At 40.9% G+C, this 19,141-nt stretch overlaps 1 protein-coding gene across 7 annotated transcripts; it reads left to right on the top strand.

Moving 5' to 3' along the window:
* Positions 1-781: 781 nt before the first annotated feature.
* zgc:91944 (uncharacterized protein LOC436941 homolog) lies at positions 782-16,983 on the top strand. Of its 7 annotated transcripts, none has more exons than XR_009767299.1 (12): positions 782-1,037; positions 1,571-1,679; positions 2,465-2,921; positions 3,195-3,280; positions 4,110-4,220; positions 4,699-4,905; positions 5,885-6,038; positions 6,812-6,894; positions 7,020-7,115; positions 7,184-7,302; positions 7,393-8,137; positions 16,858-16,983. XR_009767299.1 is itself a non-coding variant. In XM_061665226.1 (11 exons), the coding sequence occupies exons 2-11, from the start codon at positions 1,610-1,612 to the stop codon at positions 7,531-7,533; spliced, it is 1,521 nt and encodes a 506-aa protein (XP_061521210.1). In that variant the 5' UTR covers positions 782-1,037; positions 1,571-1,609; the 3' UTR covers positions 7,534-9,993. The 7 variants fall into 7 exon arrangements, 5 of the variants coding, with proteins under 5 accessions (XP_061521210.1, XP_061521207.1, XP_061521212.1 ...); XR_009767298.1 differs by lacking the exon at positions 16,858-16,983 and adding an exon at positions 9,578-9,993; XM_061665226.1 differs by lacking the exon at positions 16,858-16,983 and having other exon boundaries at positions 7,187-7,302; positions 7,393-9,993.
* Positions 16,984-19,141: the final 2,158 nt, after the last annotated feature.

Raw genomic sequence — 19,141 nt, 5'->3', positions numbered from 1 at the left:
ATTGATTTATTTATTTTTTATTCTCAAGACATTGAATCGATCGTAGCGGGGCTATTCTGGTTATTTGCAATGGATTCAATGTCTTGCTCAGAATGAAATAACCTGAATGAATGAGAATATACACAGGCTTTTGTTAAATGCGTTTTTCTTTTCAATCATACTAGTTCTTATTTTTTTTAAATAATTTGTAAAACGTTTTATTTCTAATCATTTCAAGTATTATTTAATCATTTTAAATAATTAAAAAATATGTATTTTCAATCATAGTTATTATTATCTAAAATAGTCCTAAATAAAGGTTTTATTTTCAAGCTTCATTTTTTTATCACTTTAATAAAATGATTGAAATAAAGCATTATAGTTATGGGATCCAAGATTATAATATACATGAAAATATACTGTTAATTGTACCTTTAGCGCCACCGCGTGGATGAATTGGGGTATTAACAGTGAGACCATTAATAGTAATCGTAATAATTTGTCACTATCCATGTCCAGTGTGACGTTTGAGGGTCAACGAGACACGTATAATACAACTATGTCCAGTATTATTGTTATAAATTCCCATTTGTCTCATTGGTTCAAAACAGATCAGGGTACATGGTGCTCACTGGGTGTAGCTTTGCTCTGTGTTTACATTTTCTAGCCTAAAAGTGTGATATAAGTTAAAGCAGGCAGATATATTTGCATCTGTGCCGTTTGGGTGTTTAGTGCGGTGTTTACAGCACAACCGGAAGTCGTAATAATCCAGACGTACTTGACGGCGGTGGTGTCGGGTGAAGGGGGGTCATAAATCCAGACTCCTTGTACTGTATTTGCATACACTATTGCTGCATAGCCCAAAGACAACATGACCCAGCGGTGGGTGCTCCTTTCCTGGCTGTAAAAAATAAAATAATAATAATAATAATAACAAAAACTCGGGGGCCGGGGAACTGGGGGGACGATAGACACTTTTCTTTATTGACAGCTTTCCAGCCCTCGGTCTTCGTCCAGCCAGCCGGGGGCAGTTGTCCGTCCGCCGCCTCCGAGAAGAGGTAAGCGAGACGCCGTCCGCCGTGGGACCACCCCAGTGCTAGCGACGAGCTAACTGCTAGCTACAAAGCTAACCCAACAGTAACAGCCACCATTAATGCTCGCAATCTGAATGGACACCACATTTGCTGCTATGTATCAACACATTTTGGTTGTATTACTGTAATACCAAGGTGCAAGTTTAGATAAGTTAGCCGAGACCAGACAGACTACGGCGTCAATGTTTACAACCGTGGCAACTTTGCTTCTTGTGCTTTTCAAAATAAAATTACATTTTTACATCGCTGCGTTAAATATGGCGTGGAATGTGCTTTTATTTTGAAACGTGACTGCGATTATTTCCGCATTTCATTTGATTAGTAACGTTTGACTTAACGGATTGTTTCAGAGCAGGCTCCAGGGAACCAGCCGGAGTTAGCGACGTTAGCTTAGCCAAATTAGCCTTCCGGCAAGTCATCTTGAGGCTGTCGGTCTGCCAGCATGCTAATAGCCTTTTAACCACCGCGACACACTGCGGTACGTCTGCTGTCTCTAGGAGGTCCACCTCGAGCGGAACTCCTTCCCGAGTGGAGCCATGCGGCAGTGGTGTGTCCCCGCTGCGACCCGAAGCACGGAGCGCCTGTCCGTGTCGCCCCCTCCATCAGGTAGGCTAGCGGCGGGGCTGGGGGCTCTTGGGTCGCAGCAGTAAAAGGCAATTTATTGTCTATCTGTAATGATTTGCAAACAGTGAATGCATTGAGTTGTATTTACTGCAACTTTTAAAGGAAGTTTCAACTTTAGACTTAATTGAATAAACAGATTGACATTCCTGGATGTCTTATGGTTGTACAACAAGTTTGTGTATTTGTTTCTTTTTTTAAACCTTGAACATGTGTCAATGCAGACTTTCATGATTTCTTTCTTTCTTTATTTATTTTTTTAAATATCGGATACTATAAGTAGTCCTTTTAACACATTGCAATGCGTCATACCAAGAGATGCTTCGACTATTTTAGTCACCGCATTGAATTAATGAGAGGTGAAAAATACACACGAACTAGTGGATAAAACGTCTCCCCTACAGTTCTGAGGTTTTGTGCTCAAATGTCTACTCCAGCCTTCCTGTATGAAGTTTGTATGTTTTCAGTGTGCTTACACAGTTCTTTTTCTGGGCACTACAGCTCCTCCCACCTTCCTACAACATAACTTGTTTGGTTCATTGGAGACACGAAATTGACCAAAGGTTTTGTTTGTCTATTTGTGCCCTGCGATTGACTGGCGTCCACGTCGTTCTAAATGAGGACAATCGCTATAGAAAATGGATGGATGTTAATCTAGCCACAATCAAAATTGTGCGTTGTTATCTTTCTTAGGCTTAATTTTATATGTAGGTCTTTATACAATTGTGCAGGTGTACCTGATGTGTGGTGTATGTGTATCTATTGAACAGATGTCACAATGGAGTGCTGCGGGGTGGAGCCACGCTACACCATCGAGCAAATCGACCTCCTTCAGCGTCTGCGCCTCTCTGGCATGACCAAACCGCAGATCGTCCACGCTTTAGAGTCTCTGGAGAGGCTCGACCCGGATCGCCGTCCGCCTCACTGTGACTCCCACCCGACCCCTTCCAGTAACAACAACCGCAACAACACACACGCCACCACGTCCGGCCCGACGCCGGCTGCCCCGGCGCCGTCCTCTTCGTCGTCCACCTCATCTCTCTCCCTCGCCTCGGCCACCACGCAGACCTCCGGGCTGGACGGCGCGGCGCTGTCCCCCAGCAACAGCTTTGAAGCCTCGCCTCCTCCCCTGTACCCCACCAGCGTGGCCGTACAGCGCTCGTTCAGCTACGACATTGTCGGGGAGGAGGAGTGGGACCTGGAGGAGAAGGTGGAGGAATACATGAGGTGAGGATGGTCAGGCATGAATTAGCACTGAGTGAGGGTGAATAGAAGAGAATAAAGGAACAGACAAAGACAGACTATTATAACTTCAGGTAATGGCACTTGAGTTCCCCAGAGGTGCAGGCTGTTCCGCCGCTAGTGTAGTCGCGTTAATTCAGGTCAGGTATACTGGGATGACTGGGGGAAAAAAACTTTTCTCTGAATAAGTTGAGCTATTCAGCAGCATGCAAAAGTTCCTTTGCAGTGACATATGCTGTTTGTTTTTAACTTTCACAGGAGGGATAGTAACCTGGTGAAAGAGGAGATCAAAACCTTCCTCAACAACCGCAGGATCTCTCAGGCAATTGTGGGACAAGTTACAGGTAAGAAAAGATTACAGGCCAAAGTCGAACGGAATCTGTTCCCATTGAAATCAATTATAACTGGACTAGTTTGTTCCAGAGTCCAAATGGTCGCCTGCATAAAATCTTCATTAACTGTGCAAGAAATGTTTAAGGTAACAGTTTAACATTATTAATCGTTATACAAATATAATAAGAAGTTAGCTAGTCTTATATCGTGCTTAACAAACAAAACACTGAATTTTAATGACGGATGAAATGTAGCAAATGGCATACACCTTATTTTTAATATGAAGGAGGCATATTATGCCTTTCTTGCACAATTTAAAACAATTCCCAGCTGTCATGATAACATCTTTGTGACATGCTTTCCTCAGACTACTCCAATGATCAAACCTATTCTTGTCCTGCTGCAAGTAGTCAGTTTTGTCTCCATCCATTACGCCCGCCCTTTCCGCTGGGCCATTGGCGAGTTACGGATTTTGTTACCATAACAACTAGGCGTTGAACTAGGGGTGGCTACACTTCGTCCAGAATCTAAAAATGCGAGTATGAACTGTGACGCACACACAATTGATTGTATTTTCACTCGTGGAGACAGAAATTCATTACCAACCCTTTATTACTAAGTGACTCTCCGTAGTGTTTTTATGTCCTAAAAATATATTTTGTCACAATGGCTGTCTGTTGTCGTACTAGAGCATCTCCAACTACCGGAGACAAATTCCTTGGCAAATAAAGATGATTCTGATTATATAGCAGCAAAACATTTTGACCCTAAATTGCTCATAAAAAATAATAGTAGTCATGTTAATTTTAAGTTGTGATATTCTTCAACTCCTTCACTCAGGCATCAGTCAGAGTTACATTTCGCAGTGGTTGCTGCAGCAGGGTCTGGAGATGAGCGACTCCAAACGCAGAGCTTTCTACCGCTGGTACCTGCTGGAGAGAAATAACCCAGGTGAGGGCTTGGTGAAGACAGATAAGATTACGGTTCCAACCGGGATTTCAAAGAACGCTTGCTTACTCCTACTTCCTCCTGCATGCGGAAGATGACGCACACAGCTTTGATTTGGCTTGTCATGCCCAAAAATAGTTTACTTGACACACATACATTGCTTCTTCCTCCTTTCATCTTTGCTTTCAAATCTTTACCTGCTCCACCCTTGACGCTTTGCTGTAGTTCTCATACTAGAGCTACTCTGGTGCTGGTTTTCCCTCCTACACGGGCTGATACTAACAATAACGACAATGATCCTCCGCGGTGGTTGCGATCCAACGCGGCCACAGCGCTTTGCTTCTGATTAAAGCTTCTCTTCAGTCAGCTAACACGGCAAAAATAAAAAGAAGCAGCAAATTTTCATTGGCTGATGCACAATACTGCACAATGCAAATTCCATTTGCCCCAACTGATGTCTGCAATCTTACCCTGACTGAAGGGCTGAGGTGGAGTGAAAGCCAGTACAGCGCGAGTCCCAGGGCCAGGGGAGGGGACAGAGACGGGCTGGCGGCGGGGGCGAGCGGCTGCCTTCCCAACCCCAACACCAACCTCAACCCCAACTCCAACCCCACGTGGAGCAGGCAGAGAGAGCTGTTGATGCACTTGCTGCCGTGGTACACTGCCGCCGCCACCCCAGCCCAGCCAGGTAACCCTGGACCCTCCCCCTTCCACTCCAAAGAACCCTTCTCAAGACTTTTTTTATATTTCCAATTATTTGGGTAAGGCCTCTTTGTGTTACAGCGTGACTTTGCAGTGTGCACTAGACCACGAAGCAAGGTCCGTAAAGAGACTCTTGAGTTTGGTACGGTAGTACTTGAGCTCTCAAGCCCATGAGACATAAAAGAAATGTTTATCTTATAAGTTCCCACGGACGAGCTCCACAATCTTGTACAAAGTATTCCCGGCAGAGTGGAAGCTGTTATAGCAGCAAATGTACAATATTGACCCTTATCTTTACTTCCTGTAGGCTGAGCGTTCCAATACATTTGCGGCACTTTTGCCCTATTTATCCCTATGGAAGTGCTACAAAAAAGGACCTAAACCTGGTTGACACACATTCTTTGAGATCATTTTAGTGGTGATTTTATTTGTATTACTTATACAGGTGCATTTTAATCAATTAGACTATCATCAAAAGTTCATTTATTGCAGTGGTTCAACTGAAAGTGAACCTAGTATACAGTATGATTTTTGGAGTGATCCCCTGCAAATGGCGGGTGTTCACTGTATAGTATTTTATACATAATTACTTAAAAAAAAAAAAAAACATGCATACTTTACAGAAGGCAAATCCCTACCTAATTTCTATGTTAAAAATATATGGGTTGTCATCTATTCAATATTCAAATTTCTTGGGATGGTGAATTGTAGTTTTTTTAACATCAAAATAACAAGAAAGAAAATCCATTAAATATTCCCCTCTTTGTGTAGTATAAAAGTTATTTTTTTTTTAATTGTAACACTGAAATTAATGTATTGCGATGCACCTGTACATTATATCAGAATTGTAAACTAGAGCATTCTGCTAGACAAACTGATTCCAGACCTAATTTCAGAGTGCACCTGTGTATCTGTGTTCTGCAATCTACATTATGACAACCACGTGAACGCTCTCTCTCCTACAGGCGCAACTTTATCCATGCGGTCAATGGTGAAGGAAGAACCGGACTGGCGGACGGGGATCATGGCCGACAGACCGGCGATTGTTGGGGCACCCCTGAGGCTGCGTCGAGGAAGCCGCTTTACCTGGAGGAAGGAGTGCCAGTCCATCATGGAGAGGTGAGAGGTTCTACATGACATGGTGGGTGTCTTTTAGTGCCTGACGTTTTAGGACTGCCTGCTTTAACTTATCTTCACTCGCTTTAATTACAAGCAGCATAGCATACAGTGGTGTTTATAACGTTATTCGAAGGTTTTACTACAAATAGCCCTTGAACAAATTAATCAAATTCGCCCAGCAAACACCATACCATGTGCTGTTTTCACGATTTCAGCATAGTACTGCAAAAAACCCTTGAACAAATCTATCATTATTTTCTAATTCCGGGCAGCAAATGCCATAGCATGCACATTTGGGAGCATATGCTTTTTCCCATATGTGCTGATTTTATTAAGCAGTTTTTTATTACCTCTGCTTCTCTGGAATATAAACTCTCTCAGCCACCCAGAAGGATGCTGACAAAGTAGCATTGCCCCCCCCCCCCCGCCAACAGTCCCACCCACTGTGTGAAATTGATTTGTCCATTAGATGCGTGCAGTAAGTACTAGAGGCACTCACGGTAATAAGACCACACGGGGCCCTCTGCAGTGCGGATCCCAAGGAGCTGCTTAAGCCCCAAGGACAGACGTGTATGTGCGTCTGTATTTGTGTGCGTGTCAGGCACTTGGCAAGACAACCCAGTGAACTAAGAGAGTTGTTCCAAACCGGCTACTTTTAAATCGATCTGAACCACCTTAACTCGAGTTCTGTATTTGTGTGTCTGAAATGTTTCCCTTTTATCCCTTGGAGGAAGTGGAGCAGCATGATTTTAACATTTCTGTCGCTCTTCCAGTTTCTTTGTGGAGAATCAGTACCCCGACGAGGCGAAGCGGGAAGAGATCGCCAACGCCTGCAACTCGGTCATCCAGAAACCAGGTGCCAAAAGACATTTGAAGCTGAGCATATGAGGATAGTTACACAATTAAATATGTATATAAGTGGGCGTAGTAAGCAAAATACAGAGCTTTGTCGTGATTATTCCACGCATCTTTTGTGTTCAGGTTGCAAGCTGTCTGAGTTTGAACGTGTGACGGCGTTAAAGGTGTACAACTGGTTCGCTAACCGCCGTAAGGAGATGAAGCGGAGAGCGAATATCGGTGAGCACTTGATATGAGAGCGAGGAAGATTCCCCTCTGAAAGTTTTACACTGTCTATATATGTATAGAAGCCGCCATTTTGGAAAGCCACGGCATTGAGGTCCCGAGTCCCAGCTGCCACTCCAACGGCGAAGAAGGGGAGATGCAAGAGTTCGCCGATCAGGTCAATCAACGTTTCTCAGAGCAGGTAAGTCACTGCTGAAGTGAATAATAGGCATATTGCATAAGTGATATTGAATGTTGAATTTAAGAATTCTTGGTGCTTCCTTGTTGACAGGAGGATGCATCCACCCAGAGGATGGTGGAACAACAAGACCCCTCTGTGAGGGCCACCCCTGAGGCCCTCCCCAGCCCAGCCATACAGGTGGTGGAACAGAAAGAAAAGGATCCAAAAAGGGAAACTGTGGATGAGGAGTGAACAAAAGCTGGTGAAGTCGTTTGAATTTTAATCAAAATACTTTTAAAAAAAAAAAAAGAAAAAAGGGTCTGCTTCCTCCTCGGGTGGCTGACGACACCGTTGGATTCTGAAGCTCACTCAAGGGTGCCTCTGAAAAGAAAGAGGCTGCCATATTTATCGAAAGTTATCCTGCTTATGTTAAAAGCAATATACAGTACATATATAAATATATCCATAAACATATATATCAATGTGTAGTGCATTCCAACGTGGTATTAACAAGCCTAAATTCCTTAGAATTACCTAAAGAATACCTCACCCATTTTAATCTTTTCTGTTTTTTTTATATTTTCTTCGCCTCATGTTTTATTTTTAACGCTGAGTGCTGAAGTGCCTGCAGGTCAGGTCAGAGAGATGTTTTCAAAGATCTCGTCTGAATGAATGTGTTTTTCTTATTTTTTATTTTTATTTTCCTTTCTCTGGTGCTGACATCCAACCTCTAAGAATCGATTGATCAAATCATTCGGCCAATGTTGGAGTTTGCAAAGCCCTGAGGGACACCTGGAATCTCAGGAAATCCAACAATGGTGGATCAAGACAGTGAAGAAGTGCACCAGATGTGCGTGTATGTATGTATGTATGGTGTGTGTGTCTGTGCCTGTACGCTTCAAGAGATTTTCTTCATAATATCCACGCTCACTCCAAACAGGATTTTCTATTTATACATTTTTTCTTTTTTATTAGAAGAACAAAGCGAGGACTATCCATCATTTCTTTGTTCAACTCGATGCTGCTCTTGTTGCTCCCCCCTCATCTAACCTCATTTTCCAAGCCTGTAAAGCTTCTTTCCAGCAAAACAAACGTCAATGTGATTGAAAATCACAACGCAGTCTTCTTCCCTCTTTATTGGAATAAGCTAAAAGCTTTTGCTTGCGTACTGCACTTCAAAAGTGGATCTCACTCTAATAGTAATAATAACGCTTGTGTACATAATAACCCAGAGGATAATCGCGTTTGTGGGTGCTTTTTTTCAAACTAATGACATTATCTGAAATATACTGTAGAGTTGTCAAACTTGAAACATGACTAGCAGACTTCAACTGTGCCGGACTCGCTCCCGAATTGTTCATAAAATGGACAAATGTGCTTGTTCTATACCGTGTTTCCCCAAATAGTGGGCGTCCCTATGCGTGGTCCACTTTAAGACAAATTGAAACCCCTCCCTCAAATAAAAGCCTGCCTTTTCCAATCGGGGGGGGGAAAAAAACGGTCGTAACTGTAATTACCTCAGATCTTACACAGACATAAGAGTTAACTCCTTCACTAACAAAACCGCAGCATCTACCAAGGTAAACAGTCTTTCAGCTGAAGAAGGAAATTCTATATATTTTTTTTTTTACCGTATTTCCTCAAATAGTGGTCGTCCCTCAAATAAGCACTGTGCCCCAATTAGTAACCAGTGTCTTATCCACAAGTCAATGCCTGCCTCAAATAGATGCCATCTTTTTCCCATGAGGGAGAAAAAAGGGTCATAACTGTAATTACCTCAGTTCACAAAAGCTTTTGTTCACACAAGGCGTCTTATAGAGTTCCCTTCGCAGTATTAAAGACGATTAGTGTTCTAGTAGGCGCTGAGATGTGGTCTCTCACAATTATGTGCGTCCATCTTTATGTTCCAGTAAGCTATGGGACTGTAGTTACGCAGTCTGCCTCTTGTTTAGCTTGATACTAATACAGTGATGCCTTGAGATACGAGCGACCCTACTTGAGTTTTTCGAGATACAAGCTGTCATTCGGATGAGTTTTTTTTGCTTTGACTTGCAAGCGCAAACTTTAGATACAACTGCTCTTTTGTGGCAGTAAACTCAATTCAAATCGCTTCACAATATACAGGAGTTTAGCAAGTGAGCAATTCATTCAAATTAGTGAACAATTCGTCCAAAAAGCAGTATTAAATGTATTAAACTCGTATCTCAAGACACCACTGCAATAGCAAACCGATAATGCATATTATTACAAAACTGTGTACTCGTTCCCCTAATAAACGCATCCCTCGCACCTGCAGTTGAGGAGCCACTATTTGCGGGACTGTGGCCAATGTTTCTGAGATCGTGTTACCTCCTGATGCCAAAGGTATGGATGGTAGTCGAGGTGATGTTCAGTGCAACACTAGCCAACACTCTTTTAGAGGAATCCATGTGTTACAAGCCAATGGCGACCATTGTTGTGACTGTTCATGATACAGTGTCTTGTAGCATTTATGTCAGTGGAGGGGTGGTCCGCCCTCCAAATGAAACCCTCCAAACCTGAATATTGTTATTATGCTCCTTGCTATCTGCTTTTATCTGAGAGCAAGCAACAATAAAAGTATTGTTAACGATGGATGTACTATGTCCTGTTTATTGTCTGTTGATGGTTAATATACCACCTTATATCATAGCAGTCCCGGGATACCATGGTCCTGAGGGACTGTGAACAAAATGTGGGATGACATCAGAGCAATCTGAAGGAAGGAAATGCTATAATCTTCCAGCGTCTTTCTCTCTCCAGAAGTATGGCTGTGACTTTCTTGCGTAGAAAACTCCAAATTGTGTTTTGAATATTTAGTTTTGTTGGTTTGAGTGACATTTATATTGCATTATTCTATGTCATTGTTCTTATATTTCTGTATTTTATTTAATTTCTGTTTAATGCTACTGTTACTTAAATGTGAACATTTAGAGTGAGAGTACTACGATAAAGTGGGTAGCATTTTTATGAAGTCATGAAAATGAATATGATGTCACCATTATGAGCTATTAAGATTCTACAAACAAATGTTTTTTATACACACACACATATATTATATATATATATATATTATATATATATATATATAATATATACATACACACACACACTGAACATAAATGCAACTCTTGCACGAGATGAAAAAGAGCAAAGGTTTTTTTCTATGTACACAAAAAGTTCTATTTCTGTTCAATATTGTCTGCAAAGGAGAAGTGCTCTGTAGGCAGATTTGTGAACAATATTCCAGCAAAATAGGGCTTTTGTGTACATAAAGTATTAAAGCAAATCAAATTTATGTATATTGCACATTTCATACACAAGGTAACTCAATGTGCTTTACATGATTAAAAGCATTTATAAGATCTTTGAGTTCAGCTCAGGAAAAATGGGAGCAAAAACAAGTGTATTTTTGTTCAGTATGTACTTTACCTTAAAGTATACTTTATTATAATTTTTATACTGTATTATGATGATAATGACTATTATAAGTACCCAGCTAGAATTTAGTTTTGAAGTAATGCATTTCGGCATCGTACCAGTAATACTCACAAATGTGCTTCTCTTCATTTGATTTTCCAACATGTTAAATCAAACAATACAAGTACTACAATAATAGACATCAGTTCTCAGCAGCAGATGGCAGTAGTGTATAGTGCCACAGTAACTTGGGAATGGGGCCATGTGATTCCGTCCAAATTTGTTTTAAACCTTCTTCCATGACTCTTGTGACTTACTTGCTCATTTCTTCGAGCATTGTGTCGGCATGGATGTACATTGATGCTCTGAGCCAATCTATCATTGTTAATTGCATTGAAATGTTGCCTGCAGGTTAGATGTTCAGGCCGACCATTGCCCCTAATTCACTACGCAGCCATTTCCAACATTTACCACCTCATAAGCCGTAGAAAGTGATCACCAGTCTCCTATTCATGTGTTCCAGCTTGTTAAATTTATCTGCGGTTGAGCGGTGTGCATGCTGGCGAAGTGCCGTAAGGCCAAATTAACAGCAAAATTTGGCATTTTGGAAAGTCATAATACTTTTACTACCCAAAGACACATTGAGGCCTCGAGGTTCATGTCTGAATCTACTATAAATGTTTTTAATCCATTCATTAGCATCAAATCAACTTTTGAATATGCATACACATGCACGCTTAAAGGCTAAGTGCTTTAATACGCGTTTGAAGTCATCCAAGGTTGTCAATAACAATATTTTGTCATGCTTTAGGAGAGGCAAGATATTTGTTAACTATTATTAAACATAACTTAAACATAACTAATGACTTGAGTTTTATTTGTCATTTTATTTTCTTGTGGTCATTAGCACACACCTTTTTTTATTCTTGGTGCCTGATCGTCACATTTTTAGTGGGGCAGTGGTGCTTGGAGTGGCCTAATTAAGGTTTTTCCAAACATGTTTTTAGTGGCATTATTATGAACATTTGTGGTTTAAAGGTTTTTGAGTTGGCAATGCGGTGTACAATCAACAGTTACCTGGTTCGAATCTCCGATCAGGCCTTCCCGTGTGGGGGTTGCATGTTCTCCCCTTGTTTACGTTGGTTTTCTGCAGGTTTTCCGGGCGGCTTCCTCTCACATCCCAAAAACATGCATGTTAGGATCATTGATGTCTCAGGACTTCTCAAACCTTTGGGCTCCAGGGACCACATACAGGGGAGACATTTTCTCCAACGACCCCCTCATAATCCTAACGCCTCTGGACTTGCAAGTGTACCCCTAAAAACCATGGGAATTAAAACTTGGGTATTTTTTAGGAAAAAAAAGTTGAAATGTTGCAATAAATTCTTTATCGTAACTTTTTTTTTTAAATTCATTTTTAAAGTTCTAATGTTGTATTTAAGTCAAAGTTTAACGAGGGAAGTAGGTCATTTTAAAAGTTACATTTAAAGAGTACAACTTTATTCTCATAAAATGTTGCTTTTAAATCTGGAAAAAAATAAAATAGGACTATACTATAGTACTACTATACTACATCTAATAATATGCCCTTTTTTTTTAAAATAAAAAAATAATTATTCTGGCACGGGATCACCAAGTTACAGTTTGTGGACCTGCAGGGGTCTGGAGACCCTGGTTTGAGAACCACTGCTCATGGATATAGAGCCTTGAGGAGTCAAATTTCTTTTGATCTGGCTTCCTCCCACAATCCAAAAACATGGACTGTATGTTAGGCTCATCAAAGACTAAATTGTCTAGTAGATATGTGAGTGTGAGTTGTTTGTCTATGTTCCCTGCAATTGGCTGGTGACTAGTCCAGAGTTCACCCCGCCTCCTGCCCAAACTCAGCTAGGCCAGGCTCCAGCTTACCCGTGACCCCCAATGAGGACAACCGCTGTGGAAAGTGTTTTTAAAACGGTTCCTCTTGTGTATTTGATTTAGAATTGTATGGCTGGCCACATCAAACGTTTTCGCCCACGCGCCGTAGGTTCCCCACCAGCTGGCCCGAAGCAACTTCCGGCACATCAACTGTGTTTTCATGCGCCCATGCGACACGTTCTACTTCCCAAACACGCTGCGTCATCGTTAAAAATTACGTTTCGATCCGATTAGACGGTTGAGTTGTGGTTCGACAGCCCCCGGGCGTGATTTAAAGCAGCATGCCAAAAGAGGCCGAATAATCATTTAAACTCCCTCAAGGCCTTATTCAAATTTATATTCTATTACTTGCATAGCCACAAATACACAAGTACACTGGCAACACTTTTTTTGACCTTTACTATGTTGTGAATGTGTGGACTTGTTCTTTTCTCAGTCCATGTGTGAATAAAAATTTGAGAATAGCAAATTCTAAAGATTAATCAACTATGTCATCATGTGTCATTATTCATAACTTTTGTTCTTTTGTCTTTATATATAAAGCTTCATAACAGCCAGTATACAGTACTATGTTTACTCATATGGCCATTTTTGTCACAGTAAATCATATTTATAAATGTATTTTTTTCTCTCACAAATAACACTGATAATGATTGCAAATATATATATTACGATACAAAACGGAGGAGCTATTTTATATTACACTTTATAAATTTCTTGGTCTGGTGTAGTCACTATTCTAGTGTAGCTGTGTTAAAAAGTTGATAATGGTGATATCAGATGTGATACTGAAGGAAAAAGAGCCATCTATTTGAGGTGTGGTGTTTATTTATGCAATTGGATGACGCATCCAGCAATTACTGGGTCTGGTGTCTTATTAAATTAGTGCAGAGGCAACTAGTTGAGGAAATACGGTAAATTATGGATTGGGCAATAACTATTTCCTCAAATACAGGCCCAGACCCTAATAGACGCCATGCCCCAATTAATCGCTATGTCAAGGCATGTAAACATTCTATCAGCTAAAGAACGAAATTCTGGTGTTACAGATGTGAATCCAGTGAATAACAGGTTATACCTTTACACAATAGAAAACCATTTCACGCAGTATTTATTTTTTTTTTTGTGGCAATGCTGCCATGTGCAGCCGCACATATTGCACATGCCAGAAACCACCATTGTTACCTCATATTGTTATCTAGTTCCCTGTGCCAAATTTAAGATGATCTACATAACGTGTTCATCATGTCCAGTCTGCCTTAGTCATCAACATTTTTCCTATAGTCATTTTTATTTAGTTTTTAAAAAATATTTCACATTCAAATTTACTATACGACACAGTTTAATTTTTTAGAGACGAAGGTGGTCGTGCTATCGTTCATTCCCTCTCGAGCGTGTTTTTTCCTTTCCCAGTGGAAAACTGAATTCATGACCTGTCACCTTCTCTGCTGATGAAACAAACCATCTCACTGCCTCAGTAACTTTTTCTTTTTTTTCTTCTTCTTCTTTTTAGGACCCCAATGACACATGTGGCACGAAAAGTATGCAATTCAATTTGTCAGCGCTTATTGCTTCACTGCTCGGCCAGCAGCAGTTTTGATTTGAGGCTTTTTCTGCTGATTTTGCCCATTTTTATTTCACTTATTTCGTACCAATTGGTGAACTGTCCCATACCATCTGTTTGAATTTCTCCTTCAAATGTCGGTGTCCTTTTCGATACAATGAAGAGAGGATGGTGCACACACAGATAAAAGCGGGAGGGTCTGTTAAGGTTACCTCCACATTGGCAGCATAAGAGAAGGAAATTCTACTTTCTCCAGTTTAACTAAAAAAAAAAAAGCTCCCTCCTAGGCACTGGTCTCACAATCAGTTTGCCCTTGAAAGAAAGAGCCCCGATGAGAAATAACCTTTTTATGCCAAGTTCCTTTTTGAAAAGACAAATAAAGGGAGGAAGCGCAGCCACAGTGGCAGACGTTGGCCTGAATCTGTCAGGGCCACATGGTCCAAAAAAGACCCCTTTTGCACCTTTTTCTTTTTTCTTGCTTAACGCTGTCTCCCCTGGACATAAGCAGGTTGAAATACTCGTTGAAAATACTCCTCAGAGGCCTCTCCTCTGAGCTTCAGAATTTTCTTTTATAGATATACATTATCCTGATTTTTTTCCTCCATTTGGCTCTCATAACTGTCTCTCTTCGCTTTTTATACTGTATATCATCATCAGTACACATGCCCCGAGCAAGCAAAAAAGAACTGAAATCCAGCCCACAGTATATGTTTTCAAATATCAAACCATCAGGTGTGAAATGATGAAATATGATGTCAATGACAAAGGAAATGTTTTAAACTTTATTTAAATGTGTTAATAATGATCTTTAACCATTTTATAACTTTTAAAAAATATTATTTAGTGATGTAATGTTAATGTGTAGATAAGTCATTTTAGTGTGAAAAATTAATGTCAAGTTTATAAGTCTCAAAGGGCTTCACAGACCCACAGTTGACCAAGATCAGCGACATCATCTGATCAACCCCAATACCTAATAACATGTTAAACTGTTTTTATCTTAATGTTTATCCCGTAATTATAACAATATATACCATAGCTACACGAGTAGCAGCTTATTGGAACAATATAATTGATTGCTTTATAAAAAGACAAATTCATATTTACTACAATTGAGGTTAACGTGTTGTTGTGGACCGAGACAACCCCTTCAGTTTCTCACATGGCCCCTTCAAAGATTAATTGCCCACCCGCTGAAAAAACTGCAATGACTCCTGGGATCTATTTTAAATTGTAAACCAATACACAACATATCTCCTTTAAAGGTGATTTTTCTGCCCTGGTGGGGGTCTGTGTTGTCTGTCTGTTTCTACACATGCCCACAATTAAAAAAGGCAGTTCTGTGTTGAAATTCAGACAAGATGGCATCCTTATGTGCAGTGATTAACCATGAAATACTGCATCATCTCATTAAACCCACTCTCAGCAAAATATGGTTTTGTTTTATTTTGTTGTTCATCCTTTTTATGACCCACTCTCTCTACACATCGCTGTCATCCTACCTGACCTTGAATTATTCTAATTAAGCTCATTACCGTGTGACTTTAGAGACTTCCTGTAGCAAAGCCAGCACTGTTATAAGCAGAGCGACCTTGGAGACAGTCGGGCAAAGATGACAGTGCTTTGTTAGTGTGTGTGAGAGGGAGGGAGGGGAACAAGGGCATGGGGGGGCTGAGTGCTCTGTGGGAGCCAGTTTGTCTCCTACATAGGTAATTAATAAGCTTATTAACTCCTCGGCTCATCATCATAATCAGAACTGCAGGGGGAGAGAGAGCTGAAGTGGTGAATTGTCTCATTGCAATAAATTGGAGAACATTGCACACAGTTTAGAGGTGACTGTGCTGACTTTCTGCTGGCTGAATAACAGTATGCTTCGAGGAAAAACTGTTTTGAGTTGCTAACTAACCTTGTCCTGCGATGTTATTAAAAGCAGAACTGTGGCTTCAGCAGTAAAATAATTCTCAAGCATGACAACGGACAATGCTGCGCTGAAAAAAATACCTTTGAAGCTTTAGTGGCTATGGGTATAAAGGGAGAAAACTCATGGTGTGACCGCTATCTTCCCCTGACCTCAACCCTATTGAGAAGCTATTAATTGCCCTGACAGCAATTTTGGGAGGCAATTCTTGCATCTTCAAATGAGACACAGGCAAATCTAAGGGCAAAGTTCTGTATGGATGAGAGAGTTGGTAAGGTGATATTGAAGAATGGTAACATCAGTGCGACAGAGCTTTCAACACAAAAGTGCATAGACCAAGAGTTTTGAGGGTTTTTCTTCTGGCTTCCTCCCACAATCAAAGAACATGCATGTTAGTTAGGTTCACTGAAGACTAAAATATTCATCTGTGTGAGTGCTAATGGTTGGTTCGCTATGTGTGCCCTGTATGTCTACTGTGTATGCGCATGTTGTGTGTTAACGACAGTTTATGTCATTTCTTCCACACTTTCTTGCTCAGAAAGGGAAATGGAAAAGAACTCTTAACATGTGTTGAGTTTGGAGACAGTTCCATTTAGAATGCAGACCTTCAGCGGCTCAAGGCCATCATAACACCTCATTGGAGCAAGTGTCAGGATTCAGGTGCTGGTCCATTCAAAAGGGCTCAACTTGTCTTTGCCCTTGGCATGTGTGTGAATGTTTTTTTTTTTTTTTCCACCAGCTCTATTTCCACAGGGCTTTGTGCGCATATGCATAATTTGACTCAAAGGCCACAGTGGACAAATTGGCGCCGACACTTGGAGAAGGACCCTGTCACCTGGACGTGAGTGGGATGCGGCCCTGACAACCAGTCTGATTCTCCAAGACGACGGGGGGGGGGGGGGGGGGGGGGGGGGGGGGGAATGGTGGCTTTCCTGATATTTTGACAAAAAAAAAAAAACCTCCTCAGGGATTTGGATTTATGGCCATTTTGGAGACAAAGCTTTACCTTCATAAAGACAACTAAAAATGTATTGTCACCTCAAAGCTCCTTGCAAGTGTTTTCATTTTGTATTTGACTGTTTATTTGACTGTTTTATTATTAAAACATGTAAATGTGTAATTACACACCCATGGCACTGCAGGCACGACAGGCACTGCGGATTAAGTATCCCAAATTAGTGTGTATACTCAAAATCACACCAGTAAATGTGGAATTATTGTACAGACCGCTATTACACTTCTTACACCATGTGGAAGGCACATCCACACCCCCGGGGGTGCACTCACCACAGTTTGGGGAATCCCTGAATTACAGCAATATTTTCCCCCTTCAAGATCGTGACTGAGTTGGTGCACCCTCTCTGCCCCGCACACACCATCACATTAAAAAAGTCAAAAGAAAGGTATTGTTAAAAATTATCAACATGTGGCAAAATAAACAATTCAGATTCAATCTTTCACTGGTTTTGCACAGTTTACAGATTATTTGGTGTTTGGGGCACTTTTCTACTCGTATATTCCAGCGTGCCTGACATGCGCGTTCAAATTAAGTTTTTTTTTTTTCTTTCCCATTGCTAAATATAGGAAAAGAAATTCACACTCCAAGCAAACAGCGTGTGTGTGTGTGTGTTTATATATATATATATATATATATATATATATATATATATAGATGAGACATATTCGTTTCACAGCTTTACCATTGCCACACAGTGCTGTAAAGATAAAGAGAACAATGCACGGTTGAGAATCAAGGAAAACTGGATGTTGAGTCTCAGCTGAAAAGATGAGTCAGAACTATTGTTCTTAAATGAACAAGAAAATGGAATTATGGATTGCTGTAGACATGCTATGGAGCAAAGAGGTGATAAATTGCATATTTGATGAGCGCAAAAACCGTTCAAGATGAAGGGTAATGATACATGGTTCTTGTTGGAATTATTAGACATTGTGTCTGCTGTGTGTGTGTGTGTGTCCTTACACACGTCTATACACGTGCAGAATCTGATCAAAGCAAAGTCTGGAAGGAGGCTGAAAGGCTGGAGCTCGGCCCCTCTTTGTGTTTTCTACCTTAACAGAAAAAAAAACATCTTTGAAGCAACAGTATGATGTTAGGTAGATATCATTTTAGCATCATTAAAAAAACGTGACGCGGGATGACTCACAGTAAGTAGTATTTCTGTAAATGCATCAAATTTTATTATATGGTGGAAAGCAGGTAAAGCACATAAAATACATAAACCCTGATGTCCATTTTTGAAAGCCTTGTATTTCTAATTACAAACTGCTTTTGAATAAAAAATCCTAGACTGGATTCTGAGATTTGTTTTCATCATTTGTGTTTTGTTGACACTACATTTTTCAATAAAGAGAGGCTTGGGCAGCTGGCATCAGATTTCATGGCCAAAATGGATGCTACTTGGTCTAGCATCTTTCTTATTCCTACACATAGCAACATGTTTGTACCGCGAACATATACCTGCATAAATATATCAGGGCTTTTCCACTGCGCGACAACAAGGCGCTCTAAAGCTGCTGCGCCGTCCCGAAGCCCTAGTACACATACTGGCTGTTAAATCAGACTTCTTTTTTTATCTTTTTCCTCCCTTACCGCTCTTCCATCTTGCTGGTTGAGTCGTGCGGGCACTCACGGCCGAGAAGGCGAACCGAAGCAGCCACACTAGTGCGAAGCCCCCATCCACACGCTGGCTGTGAAGTCATGCTACCCCCCTCCCCTTCTCCCCGTCTGTTCTTCTCCTCGCGCTTTCGCCTTTCGCACTGTGGCGTGTACACACTCACGGCTTTCAACAAGGAACTCTAAAGTGGCCACGCTAGCGGACTATTAAAAGGGACGATGCATTTTCGGTGTGTAGACGACAGTATATCTCTACAACTGAGTACAACATAGTTCTCAGTCTTGGCACATGTTTTCAGTAATTATCTTAAAAACATGTACTTTACTTAAAAACGAATCTCTCAATTCACTTAAAGGTCCTTAAACAATAACATAATGCAACCAGTGT

The sequence above is a fragment of the Phycodurus eques genome, chromosome 20 (genome assembly GCF_024500275.1).
Source record: "Phycodurus eques isolate BA_2022a chromosome 20, UOR_Pequ_1.1, whole genome shotgun sequence".
Classification (NCBI taxonomy): domain Eukaryota; kingdom Metazoa; phylum Chordata; class Actinopteri; order Syngnathiformes; family Syngnathidae; genus Phycodurus; species Phycodurus eques.
This window is presented reverse-complemented; position numbering and strand designations above follow the sequence as displayed.